Source organism: Hyperolius riggenbachi, chromosome 2 (assembly GCF_040937935.1).
Source record: "Hyperolius riggenbachi isolate aHypRig1 chromosome 2, aHypRig1.pri, whole genome shotgun sequence".
Taxonomy (NCBI): Eukaryota; Metazoa; Chordata; class Amphibia; order Anura; family Hyperoliidae; genus Hyperolius; species Hyperolius riggenbachi.
This window is the reverse complement of record NC_090647.1, coordinates 335,523,268-335,535,326: the sequence shown is the minus strand read 5'-3', so window position 1 is coordinate 335,535,326 and position 12,059 is coordinate 335,523,268. Positions and strand designations below refer to the sequence as shown.

General features: G+C 46.2%; 1 protein-coding gene across 6 annotated transcripts in view; it reads left to right on the top strand.

Moving 5' to 3' along the window:
- The window catches only part of IP6K3 (inositol hexakisphosphate kinase 3), a 193,854-nt gene that overhangs the window by 178,148 nt on the left and 3,647 nt on the right, over nucleotides 1–12,059 (top strand). For all 6 annotated transcript variants that reach the window (XM_068269383.1, XM_068269382.1, XM_068269387.1 and 3 more), the window contains one exon: nucleotides 11,628–11,803. In XM_068269383.1, coding sequence (XP_068125484.1) covers nucleotides 11,628–11,803 — 176 coding nt within the window. The remainder of the gene's footprint in view (nucleotides 1–11,627; nucleotides 11,804–12,059) is intronic.

The following is a 12,059-nucleotide window of genomic DNA, read 5'->3' as shown; positions in this document are numbered from 1 at the left end:
CACTGAATACCCTGGCCTCAATGATGCGGTCAGTTTTTCGGCGTTTCTACCTTGTTAACGTTTCTGGATTTCCGGGCCTGTTCTGCTGTTTTGCCTTTTGCTCCTTCCTTCCCTGCATTTCGGTCTCCTCCAATACCCCCTGTGTCTGCGATTTATGTTGCTCTCTGTTCTGATGCCTCAGGTTTTCTTCCCTGCGGATTTGCTGCTACAGCTTGGCATATGCCGTTGGCCCCTATCCTATTATATTGTTGTTGCTTGTATGCGCCCTGGCTGCGCATTGTTTGGACATGATTCTGCTCTTTTGCAGTTCTTCACTGTCCATGCCTGATATCCAAACTGACACTGGCTTTCTCTCTCTGAGCTTTTAGTATTTGATTCTCTACACTATTTATGTATGGTTATGGTTGCATGCTTTTGCATGAATGTGTCTTACATACATTTTTTCTTGTAAAAAAAGTTTTTCTTGTGTGCTGCCCTGAGGTCTCTACTTGTTTCCTGCCTCCTCGGTGTCCTCTCACCTGCGGTTTGCCATCTCACGCCCTGTGCCGGCTTTTTGTTGCCTGGCTGAGTGATTGGGTGATGCAGAGGAGGCGGGCAGAGCTGTGCGTCTGTTACTGGCGTTGCTATGCGGGCGTACGCGTCGTGTGATGCGTACGTAGTTACGCGTGCGTGCACGCACGTGACTAGGTCGCGCTGCTCCATAAGAGACTCTGGGTAGTGCGTGATTGGTAGCCACGCCCCCCCTTCGAAAAAGCCGGTAGACCCGGCGAAACATGTCAGGGCTGCCGGTGTGGCCACAGCACCTCTCTGCCTTGGCCGCTCTTCCACCATCCACATCCATCCTTTGATGATTGGACACTGTCCCAAGCCCATCTGCCTTGGAGGACGAACTTCATCTGCACATACACCAGCTGCCATCTTTGCTTCCTGCCTAGATTGGGACTGTGCTCTCGTCTCATAGCCGTCTATTCCAGCATCGGCCAACTTTGAACAATCACAGGTCACTCCCCCAGCTTTGGGCCCTCGGACATGGGGTTGAGAGACCTGGCTACCACAAGGAGCTAACTGGACTCCGTTTCCCACATCAGGATTGGGTATAGTATGGCTTTTTGCTGTGTGCCCTCTGCTTATATTGAGCTGGCTGCAACTTTCATTTGATGCACAAATGCTTGCCACAATATCCGATTGAACTGCCTGCTGGCGGCTGCTGCACTAACTCTCCTTGGCCTTGCTGGACATACTGATCCACCCTGCTTTACTAATCCATACTGGCTTGCTGATTGTTATTATACAATTGATTCTATTTCCATCATTTACCTCGTCTGTCCAGACATTTTCTTGGCAGGTTGCTTTGGGATCCCTGATCACATTAGGTGATCTTAGGTAGTGGTATGATTGGATGTATGGATGGTTGTCGTATGAGGCCTGTTGGCAGTACATACTGGTGCTTTTTTTAAACTAACATTGCTTGATTACATTAATAAATGTTGTACTTTTTCACTTTATTATGAATTTTTGTGATCTGTGACATATGCCCTCCCAAACCCCCTATTTCCTTCATTTTTACGTTTTGCCATACTTACTTGGGGCTTCCTTAAGCCCCTATGAGGCCGCTCAGTCCCACGCTGTCTCCCCGGGTGGCTCCTGTCCCGAAAGCCTGCCTGAGTATTGATTTTTTCCGCATGCACGGCCCGACCAGGGACACTCCCCTGTCGCGCTTCCACGGCTGGGAGAGTTCTGCACTTGTGCAGTTATATTGTACAGGTGCAGAATGCTGCCGACAACGGAAGCACCGTGGGGAGCGCACAAGGCCGGGCTGCGCATACGCTGCGAAGCGGCTACCAGGCCGTACTTAGAAGGCCCAGAGCCACCTGGGAAGACAGTGAGGGACTGAGCAGCCTCAAAGGGAGCTTAAAGGACATCTGAGGTGAAAATAAACTGATGAGAAAAACTTTATCTACCTAATTTTATCTATCCTTCTTCTCCTAAAATGTCCCAGAGTTTTATTTTATATTTAAATCTAGTTTTGAAGTTTTTACTGTTTCATTTTCTCTGCTCAATGACACCTTCGTTGAAGTATGCTAGAGCTCAAATCTAAGAAAATATTGACAATTGTATCTCTTTTCTGCTCCAGGAAGCCATTTACTGACAGGAACGTATTTTATGGCTGTATCTACTTATCAGTGAGTTATACTATAGTCTGACCCAGTCAAACCAGGCCCCGACCCGGATAGAAACTGTCAATTGCATACCTGATGTTTAACTCTTTCAGGCAGATTAAGAAAAAAGGAACACAGCCAAGTTATTTGTATGCTTGGCACTATACATACACATGTCTATCTTATCATGTCACATGTCACCTCAGTTGTCTTTTAAGGAAGCCCTAGGTAAGTATAGAACCTGAAATGTCTTTCATCTCAGGTTCATTTTAAATGCAAGTTCCTCCCAATAGCCAGCATCATCTATAAAGTTCAAATGTTATTATAGCTCTTTAACCACTTAAGGACTGCAGTCATAAAACCCCTTAACCTCTTGAGGACTGCAGTGCTTAACCCCCCTAAAGACCAGGCCTTTTATTGTTAAAATGGCCACTGCAGCTTTAAGGCCAAGCTGCAGAGCCGCACAACACAGTACACGAGTGATCCCCCACCCTTTTCCCCCCACCAAACAGAGCTCTCTGTTGGTGGGGTCTGATCGCCCCCCCCCCCCCTTGTTTATTTTTTTTAAAATAAATATTTATGTTATTATTTTTCTATTTTTTTTTCTTTGATCCCTCCCACCCCCCAGCCATCCAATAATGGCGATCGGCTGTCATAGGCTTCTGCCTATGAGAGCCGATCACTCCCATGTGCCCCAGGGGGACAGCCGTGTCACACGGCTTTCCCCAGTACAGCGCTACTGCTGATCGCCATTATTATGTATATAAATACACGGCGGTTTCGCCATGTAACAGTCTTCCGCCTGCGCACGATCTCCTGCAAACTGCTGCCCCAGGACTTTACGCCAATCGGCGTTAGCTGGTCCTGGGGCTGCCGCCACGGCCACGCCCATCGGCACGACGAGGTCGGGAGGAAATTAAGGACCAGACACTTTTTTCCATTCAGACCACTGCAGCTTTAACGGTTTATTGCTCAGTCATACAACCTACTATCTAAATGAATTTTACCTCCTTTTCTTGTCACTAATACAGATTTCTTTTGGTGCTATTTGATTGCTGCTGTGTTTTTTAGTTTTTATTATATTCATCAAAAAAGACATGCATTTTGTCAAAAAAAATTATTTTTTTTAACTTTCTGTGCTGACATTTTTTAAATAAAGTAAAATTTCTATATACTTTTGTCCAAATTTATTGTGCTACATGTCTTTGATAAAAAAAATCCAATAACTGTATATTTATTGGTTTGGGTAAAAGTTATAGCGTTTACAAACTATGGTGCAAAAAGTGAATTTTTCCACTTTGAAGCATCTCTGACTTTTCTGAGCACCAGTCATGTTTCATGAGTTGCTAGAATTCCAGGATAGTATAAATACCTTCCAAATGACTCCATTTTGGAAAAAAGACATCCCAAAGTATTCACTAAGAGGCATGGTGAGTTCAAAGAAGATTTTATTTTTTGTCACAAGTTAGCGGAAAATGACACTTTGTGACAAAAAAACAACAATAAAAAAAGTTTCCATTTCTGCTAACTTGTGACCAAAAAAAAATGAAATCTGCCACGGACTCACCATGCCCCTCTGTGAATACTTTGGGGTGTCTACTTTCCAAAATGGGGTCATTTGTGGGGTGTGTTTACTGTCCTGGCATTTTGGGGGGTTAATGCTAAATTGTAAGCACCCCTGTAAAGCCTAACGGTGCTCATAGGACTTTGGGCCACTTAGCGCACCTAGGCTGCAAAAAAGTGTCACACATGTGGTATCGCCGTATTCAGGAGAAATAGTATAATGTGTTTTGGGGTGTATTTTTACACATACCCATGCTGGGTGGGAGAAATATCTCTGTAAATGAGATTTGGTTTATTTTTTTACACACAATTGTCCATTTACAGAGATATTTCTCCCACCCAGCATGGGTATGTGTAAAAATACTCCCCAAAACACATTATACTACTTCTCCTGAGTACGGCGATACCACATGTGTGACACTTTTATGCAGCCTAGGTGCGCTAAGGGGCCCAAAGTCCTATGAGTACCTTTAGGATTTTACAGGTCCTTTTGAGGCATTTGTTTCTAGACTACTCCTCACGGTTTAGGGCCCCTAAAATGCCAGGGCAGTATAGGAACCCCACAAGTGACCCCATTTTAGAAAGAAGACACCCCAAGGTATTCCGTTAGGAGTATGGTGAGTTCATAGAAGATTTTATTTCTTGTCACAAGTAAGCGGAAATTGATTTTTATTGTTTTTTTTTCACAAAGTGTCATTTTCCACTAACTTGTGACAAAAAATAAAATCTTCTATGAACTCATCATACACCTAACGGAATACCTTGGGGTGTCTTCTTTCTAAAATGGGGTCACTTGTGGGGTTCCTATACTGCCCTGGCATTTTAGTAGTCTGGAAACCAAATGCCTCAAAATGACTGTTCAGGGGTGTAAGCATCTGCAAATTTTGATGACAGGTGGTCTATGAGCGGCCATATTTTGTGGAACCGGTCATAAGCAGGGTGGCCTCTTAGATGACAGGTTGTATTGGCACTGAAGTGCAGGAAGCGCAGGATGTTCTCAAATCGTGACCCGGACATGGCAGCAGAGAACTTGGGCATGTGATGTATTGGGTGCATAGACCAATAAGACCGCAATACATTATTTTTGACTAGACCCATGTTAAGGAGAAGGCTCCAAAAAATTTTTAGATTTGGAAACTTGGAGTGGTTTCCACCGAAAAGGCTGGACATGGTAGCTTCTTGGATTGGCGGTTGCATATTGTGTGGCATAACAGTTGGTCTCAGCCACAATAAAGTCATAGAGACCAGCAGTGATCAGAAAAAAAAATTCTGTCACTGCGGTGGGGCGGGTGAGGGTTTGGCCGGGTGATCAGAAGCCTGCAGGGGGCAGATTAGGGCCTGATCTGATGGATAGGAGTGCTAGGGGGTGACAGGTGGTGACAGGAGGTGATTGATGGGTGTCTCAGGGGGTGATTAGAGGGGGGAATAGATGCAATCAGTGCACTGGCGAGGTGATCAGGGGCGGGGGGGTCTGAGGGTGATCTGAGGGTGTGGGCGGGTGATTGGATGCCCGCAAGGGGCAGATGAGGGTCTGATCTGATGGGTATGATGGGTAGCAGTGACAGGTGGTGACAGGGGGTGACTGATGAGTGATCAGTGGGTGATTAGAGGGGAGAACAGATGTAAATAATGCACTGGGGAGGTGATCAGGGGGTCTGAGGGCGATCTGAGGGTGTAGGTGGGTGTTTGGGTGCCCGCAAGGGGCAGATTAGGGTCTGATCTGATGGGTAGCAGTGACAGGTGGTGACAGGGGGTGATTGATAGGTGATCAGGGTGTGATTAGAGGGGAGAATAGATGCAAGCAATGCACTGGCGAGGTGATCAGGGGCGGGGGGGGGGGGTCTGAGAGCGATCTGAGGGTGCGGGCGGGTGATTGGGTGCCCGCAAGGGGCAGATGAGGGTCTGATCTGATGGGTATGATGGGTGGCAGTGACAGGTAGTGACAGGGGGTGATTGATGGGTGATCAGTGGGTGATTAGAGGGTAGAACAGATGTAAATAATTCATTGGGGAGGTGATCAGGGGGTCTGAGGGTGATCTGAGGGTGTGGGTGGGTGTTTGGGTGCCCGCAAGAGGCAGATTAGGGTCTGATCTGATGGGTATCAGTGACAGGTGGTGATGGGGTGATTGATAGGTGCTCAGGGTGTGATTAGAGGGGAGAATAGATGCAAGCAATGCACTTGCGAGGTGATCAGAGGGGGTCTGAGGGCGATCTGAGGGTGTGGGCGGGTTATTGGGTGCCCGCAAGGGGCAGATTAGGGTCTGATCTGATGGGTAGCAGACAGGTGGTGACAGGGGGTGATTGATGGGTGATTAGAGGGGAAAACAGATGTAAACAATGCACTTGGGAGGTGATCTGAGGGCGGGACTGCGGGCGATCTAAGGGTGTGGGCGGGTGATCAGGTGCCCACAAGGGGCAGGTTAGGGACTGATCCGATGGGTGGCAGTGACAGGTGGTGACGGGGTGATTGATAGGTGATTGACAGGTGATCAGTGGGTGATTACAGGGGAGAATAGATGTATACAGTACACAGGGGGAAGTCTGGGGGGCGGGGGGGTCTGGGGAGGATATGAGGGTGTGGGGGGGGGGGTGATCAGTAGCTCCCAGGGAGAAGTTTAGGACCTATTCTAAAATATAGCGTTGACAGATAGTGACAGGGAGTGATATATTGGTGATTAGGGGGGTGATTGGGTGCAAACAGGGGTCTGAGGGGGTGATCGGGGTGTGGTCTGAGGGGTGCTGTGGGCAATCAGGGGGCAGGATAAGTGTGTTTGTGGAACTATTACAAGGGCTGCCTCCTGCCCTGGTGGTCCCTCGATCACTGGGACCACCAGGGCAGGAGGCAGCCTGTATAATACACTTTGTGTACAATACAAAGTGTATTATACACTTTGTATGCGACAGATCGGGTGTTAACAACCCACCGGCGCTGCTAATTGGACAGCGGGTTGACGATGCGGGTGTGCAGAGCCTAATGCCGGCGGATGAGTGGGATCCCCGGCTATTCAGTCCCCCAGGAGCCGCCACCAATTGGCGTTACGCGGCCCTGGGAGTGCCACTTTGCCGACGCCCATAGGTAGTGGGCGGTCGGCAAGTGGTTAAAAAGCTCGAATTTAAAAAACATCTATCTACAATAAAATAATATACACAGCACTGTCATTCTAAAGTCATTTCACCATTCTTTCAGTCTGACCTCAGTGTGAACAAAGAGCAGAATGGTTCTGAAATGCTGCTCCTGTGTTGCTATTTTGTATTGAAGATACGTGATTTATTTTGTAGCATGGAATCTTTTTTTAACCTTTCCAGTGGGCCCCGGTGTAAGTTTTACATTGGGGCCCCCAAAGCACTATATACATAACAATTGATATGGCAAACCAAAACCAATCAAGGACAACCACAGTGTCAGATGTGCAAGAAGTGGAAGGGAAACATTGTGTTAATGATTACTACTATTCAAAGCATCTATAGAAGCGAATATTATCAGCACAGGACCAATAAAGAGCGCATACTCTGATTAAGGGAGGGCCCCACAGGCCCCTGTGGCCCAGGGCCCCGGTGCGGTCGCAATCTCTGCACCCCCTATTGCTACACCACTGACCCAGTCAATGCCAGCTGATTTGTCCTAAACGCGAACATCTACTGCCAAGCAGTTTTCAGACATTTTGCACTAATTAGGTTTACTTGGGATTTTTGGTAAGAAAACCCACATGAAATAGGACATTGTGGCCCATATGCAATTCACTTTTTCTCCTAAGTGATATTTTCAAACTTGTCAATAAAATGCCTTTTAAGCCACCAGAAAGCAAGAACATTCTCCCCAAAAATTTGATAGTCCTTTTTAATTGACTTGTTGGTACTTTTTCAGTTGAAAAGTGCTGGAAAGTTATTTTAAATAGGAGATGAAAAATTATCTCCTAGGAGAAAACTCAGGTGAAAAAGTGAATTGCATATGGCCCATTATATATTGTTTTTTTCCATAACAAATTGGGTCTCTAACACTGAATATATTAACCTCCCTGGCAGTGCATTTCTGTATGGAATTATGAGTCAAAAGCGATACATTTTTTTCAAGAATTTTAGGCCTCCAGTTCTTAAGTCATATTTCACCAAAATATGCCAGAATAAAAGCCTGGTGGACATTCTGCATATGAATAAAAGACTAGAACACAAATTTGTTGAATCAATTAAATTTATGAATAAACTTAAAAAAATTGTAAAACTGTACAAATAAGGCAGGCAGAGAGTATTCAAAATCCAGGCAGAGGTCGGTGCAGGTGCAGGCGGTTGGCAGAGAGTATTAAAAATCCAGGCAGAGGTCGGTGCAGGCGGCAGGCAGAGAGTAGTCAAAATCCCGGCATAAGTCGGTGCAGACAGCAGAATATATATATATATATATATATATATACACTGTATGTACTACATATATATACTGTATATAGCATTTCTCTTAGATTTTTTACACTTTGTGTCCACCACTTTAAAAAATTTCTTCCACCCCCTGCCCCTGATGATGTCACCTCGCTCCTCCGCTGTCATTGGCCGCCGGGAACTCCCTGTCCCCGCTCTTCTTCTGGGTACCCGGAAGAGGATGCTGATTATCCGGACAGCGGGGGGAGAAGCCTGGCCACCAGGTCCATCAGATCGAAAACATAGGGATCCCAGCGGCCAAAGATGAGGCAGGCAGATAGCAGGGAGAAGTCTGGCTGCTGGGTCCCCAGAATCAGAGAGGAGACATGGGGATCCTGGGGGCCAAAGAGGAGGCTAATAGCTTGGGGGAGAAGCCTGGGTCCTGCTGCACAGCGCTGATCGTGCACGGGACCCAGGCAGCCAATAGGAGCAGCGGATTTGGCCAGCCCGACCTAAGTTCGGGCTTACCACTTCCAGCTCCTAAAATTGAGCCCAAGCTCAGGTTGGGATTACCGCCAGGGAGGTTAATGTGAAATAAAAAATAACATTTTTCTCTTGTATTATTTTTCAAAGAAGCATTACATTTATGCACAAATATGTAATGTTTGTAAAAGCCCTGATTCTGCTGAATCCAACGATACCAGATATGTACTGGTATTCCACTTTTCCTGCTCTGGAATAGGTGCAACAGTACAGGTAGCCAGGTATAGGTGCAGACAGTATATGTAGCCTGGAATAGATGCACCAGTACAGGTAGCCAGATATGGGTGCAGCAAGTGTAGGTAGCCAGGTATAGGTGCAGCAAGTATAGGTAGCCAGGTATAGGTGCCGCCAATACAGATAGCCAAGTATAGGTGAAGCAAGTATAGGTAGCCAGGTATACTGTAGGTGCTGCCAGCACAGGTAGCCAGATATAGGTGCAGCCAGAATAGGTAGCCAGGAATAGGTGCCCCAGTATAGGTAGCAGGTATAGGTGCCCAAATATAGGTAGTAGGTATAGGTTCCCCAGTATAGGTAGCAGGTGTAGTTGCCCCAGCATAGTTTGTAGGTATAGAAGCCCCCAGTATAGGTTACAGGTATAGGGGCCACTGCAGGGAGAGGGTCTGTTATTATCCTCCCTCCCTCCACATGGGCTCCCCTCCTGTGGCCCCCTGCATGGCTGGAGCACAGTGGTCAGTGTTTAACTCACCCGATCACTGGCCCTGTGGTGTCCCTCCAGAAGCAGGCTCCTCTCTCCTCTACCGATCCTGTATCATGCGTATGTAATCACGCGTCATAAAGGAAGTAGAGAGGAGACGGCTGCTGGCGTGGGACACAGGCATGGAGCCAGCGATCGAGTGAGTAATTACACTCCGACCGCTGCACCAGCCATACAAGGAGGCAGAGGAGGGGGGAGGAATGATGGCCCCCTCCCGCAGCTTCCCATGGGCCAAATTGCCAATTAATGTACCTAGTACGTTGTTGGCAGTTTTAGCACTTCCCTGCCAACAAGTACCTAGTATGTGATTGGCAGGGAAAGGGTTAAAGAGCTATAGTAATATTTCAATTTTATGGATGGTGATGGCTATTGCTAATAAATACATCTTTGTCGTTTGGCTTCTGAATATGTATGTATGGTTATCTCTAAGATGAAAATCTGGGCATGAGTATTTAACCACTTTATCAATGGATACAGTATATCTATGTCCTCTGTGACTTCATCCAAGCCACGAGTACGTAGACATAGGATTTTTGTTTCAGGATTCAGGAACAGCTGTGTACGATCAGTACATAAAGTCTGCAACAGGTCACCTCAATTGCAATTCTTCATATGTGCAATTCAGAAAAACTTGCACATACAGAACGCTTCTGGTCATAGTAGCCCAATCAAAGGACAGCACAACCAGGATAACACATGCGCCGTACAGCACAACACAACCACGTTGCACGTTCTGGTCATGGCATCCCCAGGTAAGTAAAAGGCAAGGTTTTTTTCCCCCATCTCAGGTTTTCTTTAAGCCTCATACACCGAATAGGCCAGTTGGGACTGTCTCTGCCAAGAATCTAGCATGTGTACAGTCTCCCTGGCAAATCACCAAGAGGGGTACGAGAGAGAACGGCGCAGGAGACTTGGGCACAGGATTCAGCCGGTATATGGCTGATCCTGCTGTTGCACAAGTTCCCGGCCGTGTTAATTACTATTCCCCCTCCAGGCCGCCATGGATAGTGGGGAATGAAATAATTTGGCTTCCAGCAATCTTCTGACGGCGCTGAAGTTACTCCCTGTGCGCCGCTATAGCCGTAACTCCTATTACAGCCTATGGTGGCGCCGGCTGCGCCGAAATCTCCATGCGCTGGAATCGTCGTGTTCGACCAAGAGATCCAGAGTACCGGATAATTTTGGCCGAGTGCAGTGTTCTCTTCCATACTACCCCTTACACCATAGCCTTGGAACACATCTGTGCACCACTCAGCCCTGAACTATCGTCCGTGGGGTTGAGTCCCTGTAAGCGACATTTTCTGCGAGTGTACAAGCCTTTAGAGCATGACACTCTCAGAAATGTAACATCCAAGAATACTTTCCTTTGCTTTGTTATTTTTTTCTGCTTCCTTTTTTGTCCTCTAAAGAAAATGTAATGTAATATCATTATGTATTAGTGAAATTGCATTACAGCAAAGCATCATAGTCACAGAGCAATGAGGAAATTCCAGTTTGAAAATAGAGATAGAACAATGATGAGAAAGGATTTTTTTTATTACAGCAAAAGATCTGGCCAACTTTGGAAGACTTTGGCTATAAATATGTAGATTTGACAGCTGATTGATCATCAGATTTGATAATTATTATTGAATCGCATGAAAATTGGTGCTGCCAAAAGCATGCCCGATCAATGATGCAACCAACTTTAGGATGAAATTGGTTGCATGTATCGATCAGACATGCTGGAAAATCCCGGGCCAACATGCTTGATTGTGTGCTTGACCGCTGCCCCCACCCTAATCCTACATGTACACAACAACCCCCCCCCCCACCCCGGTGCACCTGCATTAATAATTTACCTATCTGCTGTCCACCACTGTGTCCGCACTCCTCTTCCAGATTTGCACCCCAGGTGGTTGCAGGCATAGTGCACGCTGGGTGCATATGTGAAGTCACACACGACCCTAAGGGGGCGCGAACATGGAAGAGGAGTCTCAGCAGCGGACACCAGACAGGCAGAGTATAAGTGCAGCAGGGCCACCCACAATTAATGTTACACGCATTGCTTCGTGCATTGCAATGTGCGTAACTAAGGAAGGCTCACTCCTTACATAGCAGCGTGCACTGCTATGTAAGGTGTACATAGAGCGCATTACGGATCATTGAGATGAATCAAGCCCATTGTCTTCTTGTTGGCATTAACCTATGAAATTCCCATATCTAATGCAGTATTTTCCATATAGCCTTCAATGTTTTTCAAAGGTACTTTTAAATCTACTGTAAAAGATCATATACATTTTCCTCAACCATGAATTCAGAGTACCTGCTTTTGGAGAATGTCACGTCTAAGTATGTTCTTCCATGCATTCTGGACTTAAAGATGGGAACCCGGCAACATGGTGATGATGCATCCGAGGAGAAGAAAGCACGACACATGGAGAAGTGCGCTCTCAGCACATCTGCTAGCCTGGGTGTGCGATTATGTGGCATGCAAGTACGTAGTTATGCTTTAGCAGTTGTTCTTTTTGAATGTGTGATGGATATTTTATGCATGTTGTGTTTATGTTTTTTTTGTAGCTATTATATGATTGCTAAACACTGATAGAGAATGTATGATAGTCTTGTATATAAAGGAATTTAGTGCCAATTTACCAAGGCTATGTTAAAAAGAAATTCAAAAGAGCCCACTAGGAAAGGTGACCTACACACAAAGATTACAGAAAATACATTTTGTGAAATAATGGCCTTTA